The sequence below is a fragment of the Falco peregrinus genome, chromosome 9 (genome assembly GCF_023634155.1).
Source record: "Falco peregrinus isolate bFalPer1 chromosome 9, bFalPer1.pri, whole genome shotgun sequence".
Taxonomy (NCBI): Eukaryota; Metazoa; Chordata; class Aves; order Falconiformes; family Falconidae; genus Falco; species Falco peregrinus.
In genome coordinates this window covers 22,612,365-22,638,531 of record NC_073729.1, presented here as the reverse complement: position 1 = coordinate 22,638,531, position 26,167 = coordinate 22,612,365, and the positions used below count along the sequence as shown (strand labels likewise).

Below are 26,167 nucleotides of genomic sequence, written 5' to 3'. Positions count from 1 at the left end.
AAAAAAGTTCTTTATGTTGCATTAAATCCCTAAGCTTTATGCAAAGAGCTGGCTTCAGCAATGATGATGACAATCTACAGAAAGAAACCTCCATGGACCCCAGCCCACAGCAGTAGTGGTGGAGGAAGAGGAGGCGGCCTGGGGGAAAATGGCTGGCAAGTACATGAAGCCTGCCGGCTGAAGCGAAAACCCACGAGAAGAGGGCAGGAAAGCATCTCAGCCCCGGTGCATCGCTCCGAGGCAGCACCTCTCATCACCTGCCACCACTTCAGCAGAGCTGAGGTCTTCAGCTGACCTGAAGCAAACTGTGCTTACAAGCTGCCGTCAGGGAAACCGTCCATCTTTCCTTCCAGCTTCACTGATATGCAGAGGGAAAACAGATTGCAGACCACTGGGGGTTCTGGGGAAGGACGCGACACTGCAGCCAGCTCTGGCACTGGGAAAAGCCCAAGTGCCCTGCCTTAGCTGCTTAGAGAGTCTTGGAGAAGGAGGCAAGGCTGGTGAGGGGTAGCGTCTATAACAGTGGGCGCCTGCTTTGAGACTGTCCTCAGGCCAACAACCGGCAGCGATGACCTGGTGAGTGCTGGCCGAGAGCGCCCACTGCCACCTGTCCCTCCTCCTGTAGGCACAGCCCAGACCTGAGGACAAGCAGGTTTGTTCTTCAGGGCTGTGTGATGGGGACCTAGAGAACAAACAGGCTCTTGTTCCCTCTGACAGCAGCCTTTCTACCATGTGGAGCTACTTTTGTGTTTACAGAGATGTCCAGCCTCACCCAATGCACATGCAAGCAGACAAGGAAAGCGTGCAGGCTGCATGTTATGAAATCCCAGTCAGGAGATGCCTCGGAGCACAGCTAGCACTTGAAATTAAATGTCATCCCAGTACCTTAGGCCTGCGCTCAGACAACCCAGCTGCCAAATGCCTTGTTAGGTGTTTGCCCATGGGTGTAACTGGGCCACTACAGGCTGCCTAGAGGCAAAAAAAAAGTTTGTGTGTTGTCCAGAGTGACCCTGGGAGAACTGTCTGGGAAGGAGGGAGCTGCTGGAGTGGTGAGGCTGGGCAGGGCTCTGCTCTCCCCAGAAGGACTGGCCGAGCCTTCAAGATGTTGATGTAACCACAGTTCAGCCCACCCAGCACAGGAGACAGGACACCGCATAAATCCCGATGCTCTGCAGCAGTGGGACAGGCTGCAGGGGCCAAGGCACCTCCTGGCTCACGCAAGAGGCTGCGTGATGCCAGAGCACGGGCGCTGCCATTACCAGTTTGGTAGAATTGGGCCCAGAGTTGCTGCGTAGCACCAAGATCTGACACCACCTACAAGCCTGGCCCCATCCTGCTGTAAATCAGGGGGGACTTAAGGGAGTCAGAGAGGTGCGAAGGAGAACAGGTCCCCAGCGCTGCTTAGCTCTGACAGCAGGGGCTGCGCTCGGAGACTCCGCTTTAATAAGTGACAAGATTAAAACAAACCGAGCAGCGATGTTGCAGGGCAGGGGCTGCAGAGCCCAGCAGTGCTGTCCAGCACCTGAGGCAGGAACACTTGCTGTCGCTGCAGCCCAGCCACCCTGGGCATGGAGGACAGCACAGACCTGTTGTCAGCACCAAACCCCAGTTTTTACCACTATGCATTGGTAAGGCTGGACCAGGCCAGCGCCCCCGGGCACAGGTACCCACACCGCTGCAGCAGTGACCCCCTGGGGAGGGCTCCCAGGCAGTGCCACAGCCGAGGGCTGTTTTGTGTCTCATTTACGCACCTGACTGAAGTCCCCAGAGGCTGGCACAGGCTGGAGGCTGCCACCTTGCTTCTGAGCAAAGGGAGTTTAACCTGTTTTCCAGCAGGCTGGTTTGTTGGCCGATGGGCTGTCACCGTCCCCTGCAGTGCCCCCGCCACCCAGCCCTGCAGACAGCAAGCGAGGGTTGACTGCAGGCTCCTAATGAGCCTAGTCTCGTTTTGCAGGTAGCAAGAGTGGCTCTTGGGCTCCTCATTTTTATGCTTATGCTCCTCATATACGTGCATTTCACATACATCCCATTAATCTCTGGGCTCTCAGCTGAAGATCTGCCTCAGCAAAGGACTTGAACATAGATGGCTGCTGTGACTTTTTCTGTACCTTTTCCAGGGTGTCCCCTGAACACAGTATTTTGTGGGAATGGGTCGGGGCAGGATTGGCCTTCTTTATATATATCTGTATCTATATATATATAAGAAGACCAAAAGGTGGTTTGTCTCCTTATACTGGGAATATAAACATGGAACCACAGGAATATAACGAGCAGAAAGAGCAAGCAGATAACCCCAAACCCACGTGAGTTAATATTTCCATTGCTCTGACATGCTTTTTTTTTTTTTTTTTTTTCCTTGCTGAGGCTGGTGACTTCTAGTCTGGTGATGTTATTGCCAGCAGTTTCCATCCCAAGCAAGTGGATACAGGAAGGCTGAGTGCACAGGACACCACTAGGGCTGTACATTGAGGAGAGATTTAGTTATGGGTCTGACTTGAGAAAGATGCTGGAGTCATCCCTAAAAGAAAATTGCACCCAGCATCCAACTAGTAGTGTTTTACCTCTGAGGAACACCTCCCAGAAGTAAGTGGAGCATGGCAGGTGCAGATTGCAGCTCTTTTGAAAGAGAGGATGAGTAGAATCCAGCTTTCAAATTATAACAGGGCTGCTGTCTCCTGGGGCCCCTCAGGAACACACCAGAACTTGTTCCAAGAGTTTGGGATACTAGAGGTGAGGGCTGAGCTTCATTACAAAATGTGTCTCATGAGGACACTTACAAAATTGGTTGAAATTAAGGCTTGTAAACGCTGCACTTTGGATAATAAAAATCTAGGAGGCCTCTTTAATGGTAACAAATCCCAGATAGTCATGTTCCTACCCAGCCTGAGTACAGATTCCTGGATCTGTGTTTCCCTACAGATCAGGGATACAGTGCATGCTTACATCAACCAGAATTTTGGTCTGGACCCACAGCTGCCTTACAGCAGCAATCCCAGCAAAACAAATCCCTTCCATCCCTGAGGTATGCCAAAATACCGCAACACTTGAGCTCAGTGTGGGAGATGCGAAGTCCTGTGGCATTGGCAACTCTTGTCCCTGCTCAGGCTAGGAAAAGAAACGTGCAAGAACAAGCACAAGGCAGAATGAACACAAGACACAAGTTCAGCTTTCCCAACTGCCGAATTCAGGGAGCAAATCTTCTGACAAGCGATACAGAAACGACATCCCACATCTAGCCCCTAAGACAAAACCATTCCACCTCTAGCCCCCGAGACAAAAACATTCCTGCTTTCAGGCAGTGCCAAATGACTAACTCAGCCTCCAAGGTCACTGCAAGCACTTCCTAATGGATGCTTCGCTGCCTTAAAACTTCAGCCTTCATTCCCAAGGCCTATAAAAACTAAGGAGGCGAGGCAAATGGTAAGCACTATGGCTCCTTGGGGAGTCTGTGCAGTGAGCATTATCACCTTCTCATCAAAATGTAAAACCCAGCTCTCCTCCTCATTAGTCTCTTGCTCTTAAAATAATGATTGTAAAACGACTGCAGCTGGCCTCAAAGCTGGACGGAGTGGGGAGGGTGCACTGCGCTCTGCAGTTCTCACTTGCAATAGGTGTTTGCAATGAAGTCAAAATAAGCACTGAAAGGTGGGTGTCAGCCCTCTTCAGGGGGTCCTGGCTTGGGCCACAGTCTCAAGATGCATGGGAAACATGAGCTGCAAGAGACATTGCAGGGCAGTTAAATCTGGGCCACTCACCCAGATGTTTTAATTAGCAAGCACATGTTAGCTTCAACGCTTGTCACTTTTGAGGGATGATGCTTATACATCCTGCTGCTTCCTTCAGCATTTCAACCAGCTTCTCACTGCCTCTCGCTTAAAAACCCACTGGTCAAAGGCTTACACTCACTAGGCAGCAGAGAATTTGTGAATTTGGTTTGTGAATTTGGGCTTAAGATGCTTCCTCACTTGGAGGCAGGAGAGCAGGATGGCACTCTGTATTCCTTAGCACCTTAGAATCCACACTGACTAGCACGGATTGTGCAGATTCACTGCTATGAGAAGAGAATCAGCTCAGAAATAATAAGCAAAATGCATTTGTTTCTTAAACTAAGGTCCAATGAACATTCAGTGAACCATGATGGTTTTTTCGAAGAGATACAACTACATTGCAGAAAGAGCTGAGCAGGAGAGAAGGTTTTCTAGCAAAATCCTTTCATGTTTATTTAAAAATTCTGCAAATTCATGTGGTGACTGCTCTATGACAAATTGATCAGCTATTCCTTCAAAATTTGTCACTGGATAGATACTTTTACAATGACTTCTTTTAACAACGTTATTAACTGTATTAAAACCAGTGAATATTTCTCACATCTCCTAAGAGAGAGTTTCCTTACAAGTGCAGGTTACAGATACCTGTTTGTATTTAGCAGACCAGGCTGGAATGTGACACAATGAAGCCAGGATTAGCTGCAGGCTGATAAAAACAAGGAACTGTAAGCTGCGCTTAAATAACTTTTTGGCCGCTTAAATCAGCACAACCATTTCTCTCTGGTGAGCAAAGGGAAGGACACCCACAGACATATGGATTACAAAATTGCACCTAAAGTTTTAACAGGCTAGAGATCACCCTTGGCTGGCAGCCAGTCCTTACTATGCATCCCCTTAGGCGTGGACAGGGAAATCCTCTCTAACCTAGATCCAAATATCCTCAGTACAAGGGTGAGGCTGCATTCCCTGAGCCTTGGGTACAACAAATTAAGCATCACTCATGCACATTAAACATCATTTTATATTCCACAGTTCAGTGCCAAATTCCATCATACAGGCATGGCGCAGGTTCTTAGTTCCCCTTTCCAAGCATTTTGCAAATAGGGAAGTTACCGATATTTGGAAAGAATTCATCACAATCTTCTCCTGTTCTTTCAGTTCTTCGTCCCCTTTGGCAGTACTTCTGCCATTCTCCAGCAGTTACTGGAGCTGTATTTTGTAGGCACGACCAGTTTTTGCAGCTCCTAAACTCAGCTGAGCTAGTATGAATGACCTGCTCTGCAGACACACATTTCTCCAGCTGGCCTGCAGTACAGGACATGATCACAGCCAGAGGACAGACCTGCAGCACTGCAAGGGTGGGCCAAGCCTGAGAGCAAGTGAAAATATAAGATCACACAGTCCCTGGGTTTGGCAAGTCCCTACACAGCTTCCATCCCTTTTGCCTACAAACTTGCACGGATCTATGAGGGATAGGTTGCTGCCAACACAGTATAGATCATTATTACTATTATTGCATATATATATTCTAATATACATACATCTCCCTGTTTCTACCCTGTCTCCACCTGACCAATTGTCCTTGTTTCTTCCTGGAGAAAATGTGCTGCTTCTGTCCACTGGCAGCAGGGACACCTCAACGACAAGCCGCAGAGCGGGAAAGGGTAGTACGACAGAGCAGAACTCCCTTCAAGGTCTGAGAGCTGGCAGAGGTTACCTGAAAGAAACAGTACAACAGTCCTCAGGAACAGAAAGTCTGAGGAGGATCCATTCTAATTTATCTAGTGCTCTCTAGAGAAGAGCACTATGCAAGAAAAAGAGCCCAAGGAAACAAGCATTGCAGACAGGTCACCTTCACCAGGACATAGTCGCCTGGTTGGGCTCTGACCAGAGCCTTGCAGCCCGCAGCATCCTCTATCTCAGCATCAGGGAAGATCACCTTGATATTGCCGTCATTTCTCCCACACAACTCGGAGGCAGAGCGCTTGCTGGGCTGAAAGGAGGACAGGGAAAATTACCTGCATGGCAATAGCTCTGATCCCCTGCTGGGCTTTATTGACTTGGGAATTAATTGAGCACTATTGTTTTAAAATCCAGATTCCACACTGTTAAGCATGCCATGTAACAAAGGGCTATGGCCAGTGCTGCTGTGGTGACATTCACACCAATGCCAATGTTTCAGTCTGCACTAACTCAGTGCTTGGCCAGAGACGCATCTCTAACCTATTCCACCCCCCTGTGCTCAGCTCAGTGCTCTGGAAAAATCAGGCTGGCTGCTTAAGTGTGAAGACAGTGTCTTGGAGTCCTAGGATTGTGAGAAGAGAAAGTAAGAGAGGAAGGTAGAAGCGATGATTGCTGTGTATGACCTAAGAGCCTTTTGGCCAGCAAGAGGGGAGGAGGACAACTCTGTTCCAGGCACACTCACCCCCTCCACCAGCACCAGCTGAGACTGGCCCACCATCGCCTTGTTTGCCCTTGCAGCCTCCTCTCGAAAGACAGCAATGAGCTCCTCCAGACGCCTCTTTTTTATGGCTGCTGGCACATCATCTTGCAGCCGGTGATATGCCCGGGTTTTCTGTAAACAGACAAAGCAAATGTGGCCTCTCAATAACCAGAGCCTGAGATCAGAACCTTGTCTGACCCCAGCCAGCTTGGGTGCTCTCAAGCAACAGCCTTGCACACATTACAGTTTATATTTACAATCTCAAGGAACATTCTGAGGTGGTAAGGACCAGAAATGTCTTTGAGTTCCTCACATTCTTTCGGCATCACCTGTTTGGCAGAAGGTCTGATGTAGGGCACTGTATTGGTGGCTTTGTGAAGCAGTTCTGCAGCTCCTGCATGAGATGGGTCTGTTGCCTGTCTGTCCGTAAGGACAAGCAATGGATTCTACTACTTCCAGTCCCATGTGCTGAAAAGTGATCCATATTCCTTTCCTCCCTTATGTTTCCCAACCTCCTGTCCTTTCCCCCATCAGCATCGTACATTTTGGAGACCATTCTAATGGAGACTTGTCAACTATCCACTCTTCTCATGGAAACGCCTTCTGAAAATTCACCACTTCTCTCCAGACTCCGTTGATAGAGTCTCTACAGCTGGGCTCCAGCCCAGCTACATCTGCACAATTTCTCATCAAGTACAAATACGCCTGCAGCCAGGCCTCTGCAGACATGGCTGCTTCACTGCAATCACTCTGGAGCATCTGCAACAGGTCACCCGATCCGTAACCAACCCCGACACACAAGGGAGCTGGAAGCCTTTCAGGCACAAAGATGGCCCCTGCAGAACCACATACCCTAGAAGTGCTGCATACAAGCAAAGAAATCTACCCATATGCCAAGTCTTTAGGTATTATTTTCAAGAGCTTTTTTTTAAAAAAAATATCTTATTGTGAGAAACACCACTCAGGAGCTAGACGGGATGCCCAGAGAAAACAGTCTTCTCCATCAGGTCCTGCACTCACCTGTCTCATGCTGTAGGCAAACAGGAAGCCTATGTTGTAGCGGACTTCCTGCAGCAAGGACACAGTCTGCTGGTGATCTTCTTCTGTCTCTCCACAGAAGCCAGCAATGAAATCGCTGCTTAAGCTCACTCCTGTAACAGTGACGCAGCTTTACACTTCCTCCAAGGAAGAGAGGAACACTTCACTCAATAAAGGACAGTGAGTTACAGCTGTGCTGAGCTGACACCAAGAACACCTACCTGGAATGGAGTCCCGCACGTGGTGTACAAGCTCTAAATATGCTTCTCTTGTGTATCTGCAATGAAAAACATATGGATTTGCTAATCAGAAAACCATAGCACCAGTGAGGAGAAACCAGCATCCTAAATCAGAGGGCAGGGCACAGGACACCCCGTGGCGGTTGCTCACCCTCGTCGCATGGCCTCCAGGACTCTTGTGCTTCCACTCTGAGCTGGGAGGTGAAGCTGTTTGCAGATGTTGGGTCGCTCCTGGATAAGTTGCAGGACCTGTGATGAGCAATTAGGAGAGCAACATCACAGACAGCTCAACCCTACCAGGATGCCAAATGGAAGAGTCTTCCTCAGGTAAAAGCCAGCTAATTACAAACCTGCCAGATTTAGGACAAACACTCCCCCTCCCAGGAGCTACTGTCCCTATTCTGGGATTCCATGTTCCCTTTGGGAAGGAAGCACAGCTCACACCTAGCAGTTCAGAGCTGCCTGCAAGGAGAGGTCCAGGTGTTGATTTTACACTTGCCTCATCAGGAAAATCCTTGGGGTGTGGAGAGGTGAAACGGATCCTCATTTCTGGATCAATTCTAGAAACCTGGTCTAGAAGATGTGCAAAGCGCAAGCCTCCTGGTTTAGCTTTGTAGATTGTGCTAAAGCCACGACTGAGGACTGGGGCAGCAGCTGACTGAAACTGCACCACAGACATGTCTCGAAAGCTGTTGACGTTCTGACCCAAAAGGGTCACTTCTTTCACTCCCTACAAAAATAAACAGAGAGGAAAAAAAAAAATATAACCCAATCAGGATGGCTAAGCTGCAAGGGCAGCCACAGTTTTACTCTTACTTCAAGGAGTCTCCAAGGGAAGCTCTCCCTTCCCTGTCTGTCTCAGAGTATTACAAGGGGAATCAAAAAGCCACTGTGGTAACCTCATCTCCACAGACAAAGGTGGTGTCATTAGTTAAAGGTATGACTGAAAACACTGTCACTGAGAACAATCGGGCCTCTCATGGTTTGGGACTGGTGGGAAGGAGGCTCTGCCTCACCTGATCTGAGAGCATCCTCACTTCCTGCAGGATGGACGCGATGGGGCGGCTCCTTTCACGGCCACGGGTGAAGGGCACAATGCAATAGCTGCACATGTTGTCACAGCCCCGCATGATAGATCTGCCAACAGGTAAAGCGCAGGTCATGCTGCAATCGCTCCTGAAGAATCATCCATGTTGCACCCTGTCCTGATTTGACCTGGCCCAGCACTGCTGCCTTCAGCCAACCCCCTCGGCCTGCGGCACACACAGCATCAGCTCTGAATGCAGCTCTGCAGCCTCCCTGTATGCACCATGCCAGCCAGAGCTGGCTTCTGCTTGCCCCTAGCTAACTCCTCCTAATTCTTCATGCACGTTTCCAAGAAACTTGGAAAGCAACTAATGAAGCATGGACTTGCACTGCAGTCTGGCAGTGATGAAAGATCCTTCTGCATCCTGTTCCCACAGAAGGTGATACTGTCCTTCTGTACCCTACAGCCACACTGAGCAGACTTCCGATTTCATGTTTGGGAATCTTATTATCAAAGCTAAACAAATGGAAACAAAACCAACAGAAGTTACAACGCATGGGAGCATTAAAAGAATTAAATATGGTAACCTGGGGCAGGACACAGCAGAAGGCAGAGGATGAGAGAGGCAGACTTTAGAAAGGCACAGATGTCAGTGGGACAGAAATCACTTGGTGCAGCATCAGGCTCAGACAATCAAGATTCTCAAAGGAGCGTAAGAGAAGCCCGCAGACAGCCAGAGCATGGGGCAGTCTCTCCAGGGCTCAGTCAGGCAGCAAAGCAGCAGTAAACACACAGTCTGGTAGGCTCATGCCTCTGGGCTGCCAGAAACAAGTGCAACCAGGCATTGCATCTCTTGGGTAGCTACTGTCACTGGCATGTCTGCTCTGCACAGCAGTATTTCCAAACCAGAACCACAGAAACATGCACAGAAAAAAATGGTACTTACACAAATGCTGTCGTGCCACCTGCGCTAGTCTGGACAGGCAGAATATCTGCATAAGTCTCATCTAGCGATAGCAGAACATTAGCAGCTTGCTGGCCAGACTCTGCCACAGCCAGCAGCCGGGGAAGGTCACGATACGCATCAGGGCCTGCCACAATATCGACTAGCTTCTCCCTGTGCAGAATCTCCTCCTTAAGCCTCTCAGCCATGCATCCTGCCGCCAAAGGAGAAGGGTCCTTGTAAAGAAGTGCCCACCCTCATTACACCTCTGCACCCCTTCACTAGCTGCTTTTATCCTGCAGAAAAGGCTTGGTGCTGTCAGAGGGCAAGAGGAAACACAACAGGATGACACGTGGCACAACAGTGTGTGCTAACCCCTGCTGCGCATCCCACCAGGTACCTAGAATCCCGATGCGGAGAGGTAAGCGAGCCCGCTGCCGTTGGGCTTTCAGCGCCTTGAGATGCTGCAGGCGATTCCAGATAGCCTGCTCTGCCTTCTCCCTGGGAAGCCAGGAGAACAGAGATTATTCTGACTGCTGTGCTTTCACAGTCCCCCAACCTGAAGCGGCCCAAGTCCTTTGAGAGAAGAATTCAACTAAAGACACGGAATCGTCCACCTGATGGCACACGGAAGTGATTCACGGGGTGTAGGTTATGTCTTGACTCTATCTTATCTACTATCCTTTTGCTCACTTGGGAGCATCTGCACTGGGGAAACAACTCGGGGACTAAGCTCTTGTGGAGAAAAAGTCTGCCTTAGCCAGCCAATGTGAGGTACTTTGCAAGTGATAATGAGCATTCAGAATCTTCTGCACACAGAAAAAAACAAGTGAAGTTCCCTATATATTTATATCCCAAATTGCCCCTAAACGTATTTCCCAAATCTCTGAAGTACAGACCCTGACCTAGATGGACAGTCACATCAAGAGAAGACAAAAGAATATTTAAAAAAAACAAAACAAAAACAAAAACACGAAAAACCATAACAAAAATCATTCAAGCATAAATCTGTGATCTTTAACTGCCCATGGCTTATACACAGAGCTTACACTACCAAAGAACTTCTTCCTGCTATACAGAAAGGCAATTCACAGCACAATTTGTGTTACACATTGTAGCAGCCATTAGCTCTACTCTCCACTAAACAGGCAGTTTCACATCTGCATGCTCTTTTCCTCATACACTTACTGCCTTGGTTTTCGAAGGGCAATTCCTTAAAAACTGTTCAAGCCCAGCAATGACAAAAGTTTCCTTACCTCACAGAACAGGTGACAAGGAGAATCACATCTGCCTGAATTGAAAACAACAAAAAAGGAGGAATTTGTAAAAGCCAAACAGTAAGTCCTCATGCCCTGCACAGATAACCTGAAAAGGCAGACTATAAAACTCACTTAACTCAGTGAAAAAGATTTGCCCAAGTATGCAGTGGATTTCAACAAACAAAGATGCAAGAAAATAATACAGGACAAGCACAGTCTCCTGCTAAATGGCAGAACTAAACTCAAAGATGAGTCAGGAGCATCCTGCTGTGTCCAATCCCTCTCCCACTGAGAGCGATCCCAGCAGTTTAAAGAAAAAAAGGACAACCCACAGCTTTCTAGCACACTTGTTAAGTAGTTTCCCTTACTCCACAGAACTTAAGACTGCAAAAATCAGTGTCCTGCAGGACTGTGCTCGAGACAAAAGCTGGGACTCACAGGCATGGCAGCAGTGTGATGCCCTCGCAGGCAGCACCAGAGCGCTGCCAAGGTGCCTCACCTCATCCAGCTCCTTTGTCCTCGTGTAGCCATTCTTCTGCAGGATGGCCCAGGCGACCTCCGTGTCATTGACATTCATCTGGCAGCCATACGTCTCCAGGTACACTGCAACAAAGGCGTTTTGACAGGCGGTGTGACGCAGAAGCCTGCTTCGGCTCTCATCTACAACCCGTTTCTATGACCTTTCCCACAGGAAGGAAAACTGTCCGACCACTGGAGAGCACAGGGCCAGCAGCACAGAGACTACCCTCACTCCGGCCCGCACAGAGAGGACACACCAAAAAGGGACCCTGGGAGGCCCGAGCGCCTCGCTGCAACCCTCATCACTGCGACCCATGTCACTGCGACCGCCAGGTCTGGGCTGGGGCTCGCAGGGAAGCAGGGGCTGTGTTATTGCTGAGACGTGGCGGTTACCGCCGTGACCCCCCAGCACCGCAGCCCCAGGCCCTGGCGTAGCCCCAGGCCCTGGCACAGCCCCGGCCCCGGCCCTGCCAAGGGGTGCCCGGGCACCCGGCTCCGGCGCGGGGACAGGCCGCTGAGCCTGTGGCCTCCGGGCTGCCCTTCCCCCAGCCTCAGACCCCCCTCGGGGCCCCCACAGCACCGACCCACCCGCTACCCCCCTGCCCCGGCCCTCGCAGCGGGGCACGGCTGGCCCCCAGCCCCCGGCCGGCCCAGCCCCGCCGAGGGGGGAGGCACCACACACCCACAGACCTTTCCCGGTCCCGGGGAAAGAGCCCGGCTGCGACTCGGGCTGCGGCCCGGGCCCGGGCACCGCCGCGGCGGCCCCTCGCAGGAAGCGCGGCAGGTCCGGCCCGCAGGGCGCTCGGCGGGGGGCGGCCGAGCGGAGCAGCCCGGCCGCCCGCAGCGCTGGCCCCCACGGCAGCATGGCGCGGCCTCGGCGGCGCGGCCGGGCCGGGGGCGGCTCCAACGGGGAGGGGGCGGCTCCGCCGTGCGCCGCCGAAGCGGTCCCGGCCGCCGGCCCGGCCCTGAGAGCAAGGTTCCGCGCTGCCGCCGTTCCGGTAGCGGGCGGAGCTCGGGGCCGGCGGGCGGGCGGCCGGGCCCGGCCCCGCCGCAGGGAGGTGCCATGGCGATAACGCAGCCGGTGCTCGGTGCTGCTACGCCGCCTCCGTAACGAGCCGCACACACGGGCGGTCCCGGACGCCTGCACCTCGCGGGGCGGGGGGGCCCGGCAGCCCCGGCGCAGGCCCCGGGCCGAGGGAAGGAGGCGCAGCCTCGACACAGACAACCCCGACACAGACAGCACCGCCATGGCAGCGACCCCAGCGCCTTTATTGCCGCCAGCTGCCCCGGCACACGGGGGAGGCGGGAGGGGAGGGGGGTAGGGTAGGGTTGGGTTGGGTTGGGTTGGGGGCCCAGGGTGGGGGCCCAGGGACCCCCATCTCTCAGCAGGCCCGGTGGGGGCCATGGGGCTTGGACGAGGCAGGCGGTAAGGGCCGCAGCGGCAGGGCTTCAGCTCCGGGTGTTTGGCTCCAGCGGTGGGGCCGGGGGCAGAAGGAGCAGGAAGGGGCATTTTTGATGCTCGTGGCCCCTCTCTTGCCTTATCACCGTCCCCGGGGCTGGTAGTGGACGTCTGCTCCGAGCAGCAGGAAGTTCTGGGAGAAGGAAAGCTGGCGTGAGGCTGCAGCCGGCCCTGGCGGCACCCGCCGTGCCTCCCCGTCACTGGCCGCGTGCGGTTCCACCGTCCGCCGCCCTAACGCCAGCCCCGGAAGGGCTCTGAGGGCACCTCTGAGGGCACCTCACAGCCGCCCCTCGCAGTAACCCTGCAGCATGGCACGGTGTGGTGGCACCCTCCAGGGCTTCCCAGGGCCTCCCACACTGTGTGGGGCAGCGGTGGCACCGGGCAGGCACTGCCACCCGGGGAGGGCTGGGGCTGGTGCTGCTGCGGAGCTGCATGCGCTTAAAAAAGCGTCGTGGGCAATTCAAGCCCCAGGTGTGAGAACTGGAGAAGGACACAGTGCTGCCCTAGAGGAGCGGAGCCCAGGCCCCAGCACCGCGCAGGCGGGCGAAGCGAGGCTCTGGTTTGCAGCTGTGCTGCGGAGATCCCGGACGAAGGCACCCTCCTGCCTGCTGCCCTCCAGCACGGGCTGGGGAAGGGGCTCTGCACGCCATGCTGGCAGGCGGGGGGCACAGGGGTGGCAGATCGGGCTCCGGCCAGGGCCAGGTGCTCCCCCTCACTCACCTGGTGAAACCTCACGAGGATATTGGAGAGCGTTATTCTGTCCGGCAGTGGCAGAGGGAAACCCTGTTCTAGCCTGGCTGGAAAAGACAACACATGTGGCCACATTGGGTTGGGAACGGGAGCAAAAGAGGGAGCACGGGCCATGCAAAGCAGGTGGCCACCTCCTCCTTCCAGCACTTTCTTTGCCCCTGCTGCTCCCGGGGTAGGTAGAGGGAATTCCTCCTCAGCTCCACAGAAGGGCTGGGGGCTGCGTGTGCTTTGCCACCCCTCCCCCGGTCCCTGGCAGCCACCAGCCCTGCTCTGGCCCAAATTGGTGGGGAGTCACGAGAAGCCCTGAGCAGGGGAGAGACTGGAAAGCATTAGGATATGCGTCGTGCTCATTTTTTCCATTGTGTTCACTGCTGGATGCATGTCACAGCACCAAAAGGCTCCCGCACGCTGCTGCCTGCGGCCTGCCTCCACCAGATGCTTTTACTGCCTTCTCCTGCAGGCTTTACCCACCGATCAAGCTTGGGAACAGGGATTTAATTAGCAAGCTGGGCCTGCTTGGACCGAGCAACCTGGCCAGCAATGGCTCCAGCACCCCCATTCCCCCCAGCAGCTTCTCACCATTAAGACGTGGGAGCAGGATACTGGAAGTGAAGATGTTCATTATGGACTGCAGCATTCGCACCTGGGGAGTGGAGAGAGGGGGAAGGAAAAGGGCTTTAGCCTGCAGGAGAGCAGGTGACTAGGCACTGGAGGACAATTAGAAGAAGCAAAAGAGACAAGGAGTTAGGATAGGCACATGCTTCACCAGAGACCAGCGGCTTTGTCTGGTCACAATGGCAGCCTAGGAAGTGTAGGGCTGAGAGGCAATGGCATCTGGCTCTGCATCCTCTCCTAGTCTTGCAGGCTGAGGCAGGAGGTGTCTATGGGGACCTGAGTACACCCCCAGGTCCCATGTTGGAATGAGCCTTCTCCCTGCCCCCCCAGCAGGCTCTTTCCTTCATGCTCTGATCATGGTCCAGGATCACTCACCTGGAAAGTGCCAACATCTGAATTCTTCACAGAGAGCTTCATCCTGCACAGACAGAAGCGGTGCTGTCAAGGCCGTCCCAATGGAAGGAGCAGTTCCCACCACAGTGCCACCCATCGATGGCCACACAGATCCTGCTCCCTCCAGCCCCAGCTCATCCCCTCCATGCCAGATCCACATCCCTGGGACCCCCCCACCTCACCTCTGCCCCCAGGAGCCCACCCAGCCCCCTCACCCAGCAGCAGCTGCGCCTGGGGCACCGGGCGAGCCAAGCCCTGCGCGGCGCCCTCACCGTACCTGCCCACCTTCAAGCTCCCAACTATGTGGCCAGATTTCACGTCGACCACAGCAGACACGTTGCTTGTCTGGGGAAAGAGTGCAAGAGAGGTGAGTGCTCACCCCACCTCACCCCAAACCAGATGCCCAGGGGAATGGCTTTGATCCTCTGAAATGCAGCAGGACCACTGCCCATGTTTGCACGCAGCATTAAACCCAGCATTTGTCAGCTCAGGTGTTTTTCTGTTGGGGACACCCCCACCGCACCAGGACTGGGCTGGTTTCAGGCAGCATGCAGCAACCTCCCCTGCCAGGAGCTTGGCAGCAGTGGCTCAGCTTTGCTGAATGCAGGAGGAGGATGGTGCACAGCTCATACTCCCATCTTTGCCCAGGTGAGATGCAGGGGAGAGCTCACCGACACACCATGTCAGCTGGAGCTGTGGCTGCACCCAGAGCTGCCCAGCCAGGAGCGCAGACATCGCTGCAGGCTGAGCACAAACTCACCAGGCTGAGGAGGAAGAGAGGAACCAGGCTGGTGTTGGGAAGGATGGCGTAAGCCTGGATATCCACAACAGGCTTGAGCGAGAGCCCCTCTGGTCCAATGTTCAGGAATGGGGCAGAGGGGGTGGACAGCCTGAGCTTCATCGGCATGTCTGGGTACATCTTCTCGAGCTGCAGAGGAGCAGGGTGAGTGTAGGGGCAGTGGCACAGACCCCCATTCCTGGGGGAGACCACCTTGCCCTGAGCAAAGGCTGTGCATGGCAGGAGCCCTGGGGAGGCAGAGCTGGACCACTCACCTGGGGAATAAAGGCTGAGAAGGTGGTGGTGTTCAAGTGGAGGTCAACGCCCTTCGGGATCTGTGGGAGGAGAACAGTCATGCCAGGGCAACGCAGCATGGCTGAGCCCCCGGCGAGATCAGCCCCAGCGCAGTGCCCGGGCTGACAGTGCTTTTCCCATCCCACAGGCCCTGGGCAGCTCGCTGGGGGAGTCCTCTGAGCCCACAGACTGTCACCAGGGCTCCTCTGCAAATGGACCCGCTGCCCAGGGGCACAGGGACAGCCCCTGTCCCACCTGCGCTGCTCACCGTGGAGTCCGTGATTTCGAAGACCAGTGCCCCGGCGGCATGGTAGGTGAAGCTGGCTGTGTTGAAAAAGTAGCTGGAGGCCCCAAAGTAAACCATGCGGTCGTGATCCGGGGGGAAGGCCAGCGGCAGCGGAGGGAAGGGGACAGCAGAGCGGTGGGCCAGGGAGAAGAATTCACCCTGGGAGAAGGGAGAGAGGTGAAGCAGGAGAGCAGAGGGTGGTGGGACTCCGACGCGGGCTGGCAAACAGTTGCAGGAGGTACCTAAACCTGGTTCCCCACCCACCTGTGGCAATGGCATCAGTCAAATCAAGCCTTCCCAGGGCAACCTCTCACCTTCAAGTCCGCATCCAGGGACTGCGCGGTAGCAGTTGGGGGTGCCACCAAGGAGTAATCGATCCCAGCCATGGCATCTATTCTGGCTGTGACTGTAAAACACGAGACAGACAGATGAGCGAGAGGGAGGTGGCACAGGAGAGCCGGGAGTGACTGCCTCTGCCAACAGCCAGGCAGTGCTGTGCCCGGGCTTCCTGGTGCAACAGCTCAGAACCAGCTTCATGTGTGCTTGCTTCTGTCACATTTCCCTCCTGACTGTGTCTCAGCCGTACAGACTAACTCCTGGACCCAAGGAACAGTCTGGATCCCCTGGCTAAGGCAGCCCGTGTCCCTGCCGGCACTGGGGCGCAGCTTGATGGAGGCCATGCAGATGAGTGGTCTCTGTGGCTGGACAGGGTGCACAGTGGCAAGTCTCTGCTGATGCTGTGTTCCCCAGCTCCCAACTTGAGTGCAGAAATACAAGGAAATGGGGAGCGGGTACAAAGTACCCCCCTGTCCTCATGGCTGGGAAATGCTGGGAAGAACTACTCCTAAAATCCCGGGCAATCCTTCTGGTACCTGGCAGGGTCTGGACGTAAGGGTGGAGATTGTTGCGCACAGACGTGGCCACCATCTCACAGACCTGCGGGAAAGAAAGGCAGTGAAGCTGAGCCAGGGCAGCTCTGCCAGGGGCAGCTGGTTCACATCCCCTGGGTCAAAGCCTCAGCCACGCTCTCTGCTTTGCTGCCTGGTGCCGTTTTTATTCCTTGCAAAAGCCTGCTTAAATAAAAGAGCACACGATGTTGGTCTCTATTCATCAGGCAGCACATTCATGAAGTGGCCAAGATACAAGTGCGGTTTATACCTGCAAACATCTGCTTGCAGCAAGCTCCCCATGCACAGTTCAGCTCCATGAGGCCCTTGGAAGGAATCTGTGTGTGCCCTCCGTCTTTTCCTATGACCCATGCTGGAACGAATTGTGCTGAGCTGCCAAAACTTAGTCAAAGCAGAGCAATTAAAAGAGAACCCACAGGGGCAGGAGCACTAACTGGACCCACAAAGCAGAGCCATCCTGAATGCCTACAGCTCTGTGCTGCCAGGACAGAAGAGCAAATCCCTCTGCCACTGTCATCTACTGGTGAAGCCTCAGCATTAGTGGGGGATTTCATTGCAGGCTAAACACTAGCCCAGGAAATTTACTGCAGGATGCAGTCCTGCAGACAACTGAGATAATCTGCACAAGCTCTCTTCCAGTGCTTTCCCCATAATGGCAGGGAAACCATCAGGCAGGATCAGGCCATCACCTGTCTGACCGGGCATCCCGCCTGCAGCAGCTGATGGCAAGGTGCAGAGCTCTGGAGGAACAGCAACCACGCTGACAGCAGTGCAGGCGTGCAGCACCAGGAGGGAAGAGCAGGGACAGAGCCTTGAGCATGGCCTTATCAACACAGGGCTGCTGCTCTTCCCTGTGCCCAGCCGATAGTCCTCTGTCTGTGCTGGAAACACCCCATCGCTGCCTGGGAGGGTGAAGCTGCAGATGTGCAAACATAGCCCCAGTCCCCATGGCTGGAATCTCCCCATGACTGGGATGAGAACTGCTCAAGCATGTGCAGCGAGAGCAGGAGGCAGACACGGGATGCCAGCGCTGGGTTGGGACCAGGCTGTGCCCCAGGTCCCTGGTGCAGTGCACCCCCAGCCCCTGCCCCCTCCTGCCCATCGCCCCTCGCACCATTTCATACATGGAGAAAGTCACTAAGGAAACATGTGTGGGGCAAAGGGGGCTCGAAGGAGGCACAGAGGGCAGCAGAAGTCCCCTCAGAGTCCCAGAGCTGCTCTCCTTCCAGGAGGCAAACCAGCAGAAAAGGCCTTTGAGCCCCAGCTTCACTCCTGCTGCCAGACCATCTGCTGCCACAGCTCCCAGGAAAGCCATTACATGGCATCGGGAATAGCGCCCGGGCAGGATGGGATATGCCACGGGAGTGGGATTTGCCTGTTCTCCAACTGCCTCCTTCCTGAGCAAGGTTCACATCCAGGGAGGTTGTAACTCGTGCCAGTTAGCCTTGTAGTAATTATTGCTAACAGCTTGTTTCCATGTCTTGTTGCAGGTCTCCTGCATGTAGGCTTTTGTACCGGGTGGCCAGGACCAGGGCCTCCCTGATGTGCCCTGCTAGAACAAGGCAGCACGTGTCTGAAATCCAGAAATGTGAATTTCTCCCCCAGTGCTCCCCGAAGTGCACAGGATTGCAGCCATTTAAAGGACAGCTCTGATCAGGTTTCCTCTGTTAGAGTGAGTTTGGCCAAGGAATAAGATCTAATTAACTGGCCACATGGAAAGAAAAGTCTTTGTTAATTAGGAACCAATTACACTGGACTTTGGCAAAGGCTGCAGGTTTCAAATTCAGCCTGAGCCACACGACGCTATGGAGACTGCAAGTTAGCGATGCCCATTCCTCTGGTTTTCACCACATTGGCAACACACCTGTAAGATCTGGATCTAGTTAAATCCCTACATGTGCTCCAATCCTTCCAGCACAACAGCTACAAGTGACAGCTAAAGACCACTGGAAAAACCCGGAGCTCTGCCCTCCTTCACTCACATACCTTGCTCTCCAAGATCTTCCGGAATCTGGACTCAATAGCGCTGTGGAAGAGGTTGTAAAGCCATCTGCAGAGAAAATCGGAGAGGAGGCCTCTTTCTCTTGCTCAGAGGCTGCTGCAGAAGTGTTTGCCCAGGAAAGGGAGATACTAGAGATGCGGGACCCTGAGGAACATCATTCCTATACCAATTTGGCTTTGCCTCAGGATTTACATTTGCAAGCAGACCTGCTTGCAACCATGTGCACGCAAGTCTAGTGACTGCCTTAAATCTCCCTTAAATGTGCAGCCACAGCAGGATAAATTCAGGCCAGATTTAAGTTCATTCAGTTGCATTTCGGGATGAGAGGTACATCACAAGGGTCCAGAGCCAGCTGACCAGTGGTGTGCCAGTGCAGGCAGCCTGTGGGCAGAACGGGCAGCCTCCAAGGGACAGGAGATCTGCCACCAACAACTTGCTCCTTGCACCAGGGCCTGGAAGCCACGTTCCTGTGGCAAGTGGGCTAACACACAGCATTTCTAGGCCTCAGAGTGAAGTTACATACTCAAACTTGCCCGAGAAGTGTACCCGGACTTTGGAGATGCGGGTACTGCAGTCAGAGGTGTCAACGGTGGGTTTCCCAGCAGCGTCGCTACCCAGCTTCAGGCTGATCTTGATATAGACATTCTCCACCTTCAGGTCAAATGAGCCATGGTCCCGGCTGCAGGGAGAGGAGGGCGAGAAAGGGACATTTCTCAGTGCTGAGTCCTGGTGAAGGGATCCCAAATCAGCTTCAGGATGGATCTCTCTTGCTCAGACTCCACCCTGTACTGAGCATCCAGAGGAGACTGGGAAAGTTTTCAAACTCAGGGAAACCAAATTTCTCTGGAACATAAACTAGGAGAGGTAACCTTTAAATAGAGAGGATCAAGAACAAGTAGGGGAGATGGAAGAGGGACGGGAGAGTTCACGCACAGCTCCTCCATCATCCACCTTTTCTTGCCTCCCACCTTGTTCTATCCACGTCAGTGGCTGTACGAGTGGCAGCGACACCTGCCCACCCCCTGTCCTGGCTCAGGTCTGTCCCTGTGGGTTCTCAGGAAGGTGCCCCCCATGCAAGCAGGTAGGAGTGGCTGTCCCTCGCCCCCACGTGCCACAAGAAGGGGTATGGCTTTCATGTTGTCTCCCCAACCACTGGCAAGCAGGATAAACGCTGCCTGGCCAGCTCTGAGGGCTCCTGGCATGGAGGGGGCCTAGCTGGGCTCCCCCAGGGTGCGGGGCTCCCAGGCATGCATCAAAAGACAAATCAGCACATCTGGAGAGAGCAAAGCATCAGCTGCCCAAAACATGAGGGAGAGGGAGAGGAGAAAAAAACAGTTCAGACCCAGAGAGGGAGATGCAGAGCAAAGCGCCTGAGCAGGGAGAGGGGAGCGGGGCACACACATGAAGTATAACTTGATCCGCCAGTTTCCATCCAGCTCAGCGAAGGCGTTGGAGATGGAGACCTGCAGACCCACGTTGGGGACCAGGGAAATGCGTGAGTATGGCAAGTTGAAACTGCGAAGGTCCAGCCTAAAAATAAATAAACAAACAAACGAACAAACAAACAAACAAACAAACAAACAAACAAACAAACAAACAAACAAACAAACAAACAAACAAATAAATAAATAAAAAGAGAAAAGTCACATTCCAGGGGTGCCTCGCCCCTGAGCACATTGCTGGGGAGGAAGGGAGCAGGGCCACCACACCAGCAGCATCCCCAACTCCCATCCTGCCGCGGCAAAGTGATGCCTGGCAGGGATGCACAGAGCAAAGCGGTGCCTTCGGAAGCACAGTCCCTGCAGCCTGTGGGCAGAAGCATCTCTGCCTGCACCGAGGGCAAGGCCAACATCTCAGGGAGCTGTGGACAGGACAGGACAGCCCTTGCTGCTCCGGGGTATCCTCATCCTCCTCCACTCGTGCTCCTCGTGTGGGCTGGGGGTGCAGTGAGCTGTGCTGGGACACTGGCAGGGCTCACCTGGAGATCTCATAGTACACCTTTCCCACGTGCCGGATGCGAAAGTCACCCGAGATGTCCGGCAGCTTCAACTGGGCCAGCTCCTTCTCCAGGACCGTGATCCCATGCTGATGGGCTGCAGGGGCAGAGGGAGAGTATCACTTCCACGTGCTTCCCACAAGAGCTGGGAGCATGCACCAGGCACACAGCCAGAGGATTAAAGGAAACATGCAGGAGATACCCTGGCTGCTTTCCACCTCAAAGGCTATCTTTAAAGCTAATCTAGGTGCACAGAGCCCTGTGAGCACACAGGCAATGCTGCCTGATGCCTGCATGCTTGCAAGCTGCAGGGGAAGGTGGTGGCCAGCCATGGAAAGCAGGGAGAGGTCCCAGTCCTCGCTCTCTGGGCTGGGCATTGTATGAGGTGTGCAGGAGGTCCCCAGCACCACCCCATTCCATGCCCAGCAGCGGTGAGCAAAGCTGGATGGAGCACATATCCCAGGGAACAGCACGGCGTGAGTGGGTGCTGCATCCCTGCATCCATCTGGGAAGGGGAGTCACGTCCTCCTCTCCCACACGGCTGGCAGAGCTGTCGGGTAAATGAGCTGTTTCTCACACAGTGTATTTCAATCCATAACAGCGCTCCGCTGGAGCCGGGGCTCTGCCTGCTTCAATGAAACCAGCGCGGGGCCCATCCATCTCTGTCACTGCCCCCCTGCAGCTCCCCACCTCCTCTCTCCTCCACAGCTCACCCCTCCAGGGCTTACGGCTCAGCTGCCTGGACACGTGCCATAAGAGCAGGACCCTCCTGCCCTGCCAGCCCTGCACAGCCCCCCGAGACCCCACAGACCTTGGCCCACCTGCAGGGGCTCCATGAAGGTGTGGGGGGGTGGGGGTGGGGGCAGACAGGTGCATCAGTGGGAAGCCCCAGGTGATGGTGCATTCGGTACCTGTGGCCAAGGTTACCCCTCATCCTGCCCCAGGACCCTGCGCTCTCTGAGTGGGCAGCTGGCTCCATGCCACAGCCACCAGCACGTCTGCAAGGAGAGAAATCAGAAGCCAAACCCACCATAGTCCAAGCCTGCCTGAGTGATCCTCACCACGAAGCCAGGGTTGGTGGCCCTGGTGAGTGCCAGGCACAAAGCCAGGACCCCGCAAGCCACCAACAGGCTCTGTGCTCCCATCCTGGCTGCTCTGCAGTGCCACGCTGCTGCTGGGTTCTCCCTGCCCACACTGCCTTTATATCCCTGACAAAACAGGAACCGCGGGCCAGGGAGGCGTGCAGAGCCACTGCCGCAGCCCACGCGGGGCGTCCCCGGGAGCCCCAAGGCTTCCTGCTTGGCCACCACCCCACTCCCCTGCAGCAGGGGCACCCGCACCTGTGGCATGGCACGGCACACCTGCACCCAGCAGCACACCAGGCCTCTCCTCGCAGACAAGGAAGGGGGAGCAAAAACTGGAGGCAGTGTCCAGCTGTCCATCGGGTGGGAATGGTCCCTGCCTGCAGCAGCAGCAGGTGCTCGGTGAAGCACACCTGCTGTGGGCACGGGTTTGGCTCTGCCAGCTGTGTCCGATGGGGCTCTGCCTGCTCTGCCTTTGCTGAGCAAAGGCTGGGAACAGCCCGGGCTGCCCCTGAGCCATCTACCAGCCCCGATGCCCCCCACCCCTGTCCCACAGGGCTCTGGGTTGCTCTGTGCTCCTGGGTGTTAGCTGCTGCTGTCACAACACAGACCAGCCAAAGGCACTGGTTGTAACCAGAGCAGCCTTGGGGCACAAGGGCTAAAGAAAGCAAGTTATGGTTTCTCACCCCATGCAAGCAGACCCCAGAGTCCCCCCCAAACCTGCCCCAGGATGGCTGGCGACGGGGCACCTGCCTGAGCTGGGCAGCTGCAGCGGGGCACTGGGGGCAACTAAATCAGCAGGGTGCCCTGTGCCTCCAGCCCAGCTTGCTTGGCACCGGGCTCCATCACAGAGCAGCCGTGTATGGGAGCAGATGTCCAGCACACTGGGATCAAGCTCCAAAAGCAAAATTTCTGGGGCTCTGATGTGTCACAGTTCTTGGGCTCATGATGGCTGGAGCTGGGTGCAGCCAGGCAGGGGCAAGGGGGGAGCACCCCACGGCCCCCCAACAGGGACACCTGAGCCAGCTGGACCCTCTCCGCAAGCTGCAGGATGGAGGTAAGGGAAAAAGAAATTATTTAAGCTACTTTCATTTCCCATTGGGGAAGTGGCAGGACCAGGCACAGGAAACCCACTGGAGCTGATGCAGGCAGATCTCACGCTGCATCCAGGGAAGTCTTGGTTGCCAGAGGCAACATCCCTGAACCAAGCGCTTGTGAAATGCAGTTATTGCTCAAGCACAGCCACCAGGACGGCCATGCCCCGCAGCACTGCAGCCCCAGGAGGCCCTGAGGGACAGGGCGAGCAGAGAGCCTGGAGCCTGGTGCCTGTGCTGGAGGAACCTGGCACATGAAGGATTGGGGCCAGAGAGACCAGGGCTCTCAGTTCCACTTTTCCTTTCTTCCACCAAGTTTCAGACAGAGGCACTTGCAGGCTGCCTGGCAGGTGCACAGCAAACACCCATCAGACTTGCATGCATGGCTATGGCTTTGGAGAGCAGCACTGCAGTCATCATCAGCTCTCGGACCTAGAACAGGAAAACGAGGACACAGCAGCCCAGCAAAATCCCACTTGCAGCCTCTGCAGTGCCATGACCTTGCTGGCCTTTCATCAGTGCTTGCTGAGTCTTGCTTGGTACAGAGGAGAAGGTCCCAAAACCCTCCTATCCATGAAACCGCATCTCAGCAGAGCTGTTTCAAAACAATACTTAAGACACTCAGGACAAGCATTGAGGAACCAGAACCTCTTCCATGGGGAGAAACGAAATTTTATAGGGAGCAGCACAGAGAGGAAGCAAAACCAGAAAGTCATCCTTCTGGGTCTGAGTAAATTTTAAAGTTGAACTGTAAAACCCCTTCAAACAGCACAAACCTTGACCAAACACTCACGTGTTTGGCAAGCAACCGCTGAAACCACATCTAATGCTTGATACGTGGGCTGGTCCTGGTTGTGCTTGATGCAAGGGATGATAGCAGGGAACTGAGCGCGAAATCCTGCCCTGCCCAGCCCAACCCTTCAGATGGGAAAAGGCTTCACCTGATGGGACAGGCTGCTCTGCCAGTCCTGGGAGTGCAGGGGCTGCTGTGCTGGGGAGGAACTGGGCTCCCTGGGGATGTCAGAGCTGGGCTGGGGTTTGCTGGGCTGTATGTGCAGGAAAGGGTCATTGTCAGATGAGAGACAAGAGTCTAGGAGGGCAGGGAGTTGCAGGAGGTCCCTCTCCTGTGCTGCTGGCTGTCCCCTGCCCAGGGCTGCCGCTCCCTGCTGTCCCCAGGCCACCCCCTGCTCCCCAGCTCAGGGCTTCCTCTACCCTCACACACTCCTCAGCACGTGCAGGCAGTTCCCGATACTGCCCACAGCTCTTTCCGCATCTCTTGCGTGATACAATGGCCCAAGCCATGCTGCAATCGCATGCTCAGGCTCCCTGGGGGGACTGCAGGAGCTGGGCTGTGGCTCTGCTCCATCCCCAGCAGCCACCGGCTCGGGTCTACTGGGCTCACCATCACACCCAGACCCTTCCCAGCTGAGCACCTGCAGGGGGCCCAGGACAGCCTTTGGCAGATGCAGGGCAGGCAGGCATTATTGCTCTTTGGGCCATGAGCAAGGACAGCCATATGCATTCATCTTCTGCAAGGAAATCCGGCCACATCGATTTCCCGCAGTGCCACAACCGCCTCGGGAATTCCCCAGGGCCCAGGCAGCGCTTGCTGGTGCCAGAGGCATTGCTGCTGCCACGCGTTAGGCTTTCACTTGCATCTGTGGGGCAGAGCTGTGGGCTGGCAAACACCGCTGGGGAAAAGCAGGGGAAAACCCGGGCACTTGGCATGAAAAGCAAGAGCAGCCTGGCTGGTTTGGGGCAGAACTTGGAAAAAGAGAAGTCCATAGCCAGAAATAAAACCTCCCACTATCCATTTCCAGCCAGGACAAGTTCACTGCCACCAATAGAAGCAGGCTCTGACCAGGACCTGTGGCCACCACAGTTGTCCCCAGACCAACAGGGACTTCACCAGAGCTCTGTGAAATGCTGTCAGCGTCAAAGATGTGAGGGAGCTGTGGCTCCTGCCCTCTCCCGTGTGTGTGGGATTGCTGCCCACCGTCACCTGCAAGTCCCTGACGTTTGATCCAGCAGCATCTAAAAATACAGTTGGGGGACACACAGGGGGCTCCTCCAGTGTTGTTTTCCCAGCTGCAGGATCAACGTGACCCGGCCCCGGCTGTTCCTTGAGCCAGGAGGGCTCTCTGCCAGCACAGGGTCGCTGCTGACGCCAGCCCTGACCGCTGCATCAAACCCAGGCAGCTGGGAACACCCGGGGACCCGAGAGGTAATAAAGCAGGAGCCCTGCGGGGCACGGCGAGCAGCTGCACCCAGTGACAAGGACCCTGAGTGCAGGGGCATGGCCACAAGCAATGAAGCACCCAGCAGGAGCCCAGCCCCAGAGACCATCCCCGATGCTGGGCTCACCACCCTCGCCCTGCCTCCACCCCAACATCCCGGTGACACCCCGGGGGTCCCCCTGGGACCAGTGCTGCAGTCAGTGTGTCTTCTCCGCCCGCCAAGGGCTGCCATCGCCCCCAGACAGGCGGGCTCCTCTCACAGCACGCCAGCTGTGACACAAGGTCTGGGAGCCTGTGGGAGAAAAAAAGAGGATGCAGAGAGCCGAGGGGGATGATTTTGCAGAGAAGTAAAAATAAAAATGCAGGAATGGTGACCTCCGGGCAGAGCCTGGGGGGATCTGAATGGTGGCTCTGTGCCGGCTGAGGGGCAGGGCAGGAGGCCACATGCAGCCTGTCCCAGCAGCTGCTTGGGACAAAGAGAACATGGAGAAATGGAGCAGAAAAGGAGGGTGAGCTCATGAGGTCAGGGGCCGCTGGGCACCCAGCAGGCCCCCAGGAGCTCTGTTTTTTGCTGGGCACGCTTGGCCCCCAGCACCCTCACTCCCACCTCCATGCCTTGCTGTCTCAGGGTGGCAGGAGGGCACAGGCAGCTGCTTTGGGGTGCTGCAGGGATGCAGGGTTGGATCCAGCTATGCTGGGTGCATTTGCAGGGTGGCCCAGTTGAGCACAGCTGATAAGGCATGGCAGGGAGCTGGTGGTGGGGTCCCTCTGGGCTCAGCTTCACATCCGTCCCCTCCTGCTTACCAGTGCCACTGCCACGGAGGGATCCAACCGGCCGGTGCTGGGACCCAGACAGTCACACTGCCTTCCTCCCTGCCCGCAGTCTCCTCACCTGGCGCCAGTGCCTGCCAGAAGGCGCATGAGCCAAAGCAAGTTCTTGGGCTCATTTCAGAGGTAACCACACCATTAAAGAAGGTCAGAGCATGATCTCATACTCCCCTCACACTCAGGGAAACTATAAAAAGGCTGAAGCAGAGT

General features: G+C 55.1%; 2 protein-coding genes across 2 annotated transcripts; both read right to left on the bottom strand.

The window, feature by feature from the left end:
* Window positions 1-4,770: 4,770 nt before the first annotated feature.
* On the bottom strand, window positions 4,771-12,499 carry CDK5RAP1 (CDK5 regulatory subunit associated protein 1). The gene is made up of 13 exons (XM_055813984.1): window positions 11,926-12,499; window positions 11,216-11,319; window positions 10,714-10,748; window positions 9,858-9,958; window positions 9,461-9,671; window positions 8,504-8,624; window positions 7,987-8,217; window positions 7,639-7,736; window positions 7,470-7,525; window positions 7,231-7,361; window positions 6,193-6,342; window positions 5,620-5,760; window positions 4,771-5,484 (listed from the first exon to the last, which is right to left on the bottom strand). Exons 1-13 carry the CDS (start codon window positions 12,482-12,484, stop codon window positions 5,404-5,406), a joined length of 2,019 nt encoding a protein of 672 aa, XP_055669959.1. The 5' UTR covers window positions 12,485-12,499; the 3' UTR covers window positions 4,771-5,403.
* Window positions 12,500-12,600: 101 nt separating this feature from the next.
* On the bottom strand, window positions 12,601-21,903 carry LOC101924795 (bactericidal permeability increasing protein). Its single transcript, XM_005239983.3, has 15 exons — window positions 21,747-21,903; window positions 20,699-20,813; window positions 20,122-20,250; window positions 19,244-19,399; window positions 18,705-18,768; window positions 16,683-16,746; window positions 16,125-16,216; window positions 15,793-15,969; window positions 15,506-15,565; window positions 15,213-15,380; window positions 14,730-14,797; window positions 14,435-14,477; window positions 14,024-14,087; window positions 13,415-13,491; window positions 12,601-12,827 (listed from the first exon to the last, which is right to left on the bottom strand). The coding sequence occupies exons 1-15, from the start codon at window positions 21,859-21,861 to the stop codon at window positions 12,777-12,779; spliced, it is 1,443 nt and encodes a 480-aa protein (XP_005240040.2). The 5' UTR covers window positions 21,862-21,903; the 3' UTR covers window positions 12,601-12,776.
* Window positions 21,904-26,167: the final 4,264 nt, after the last annotated feature.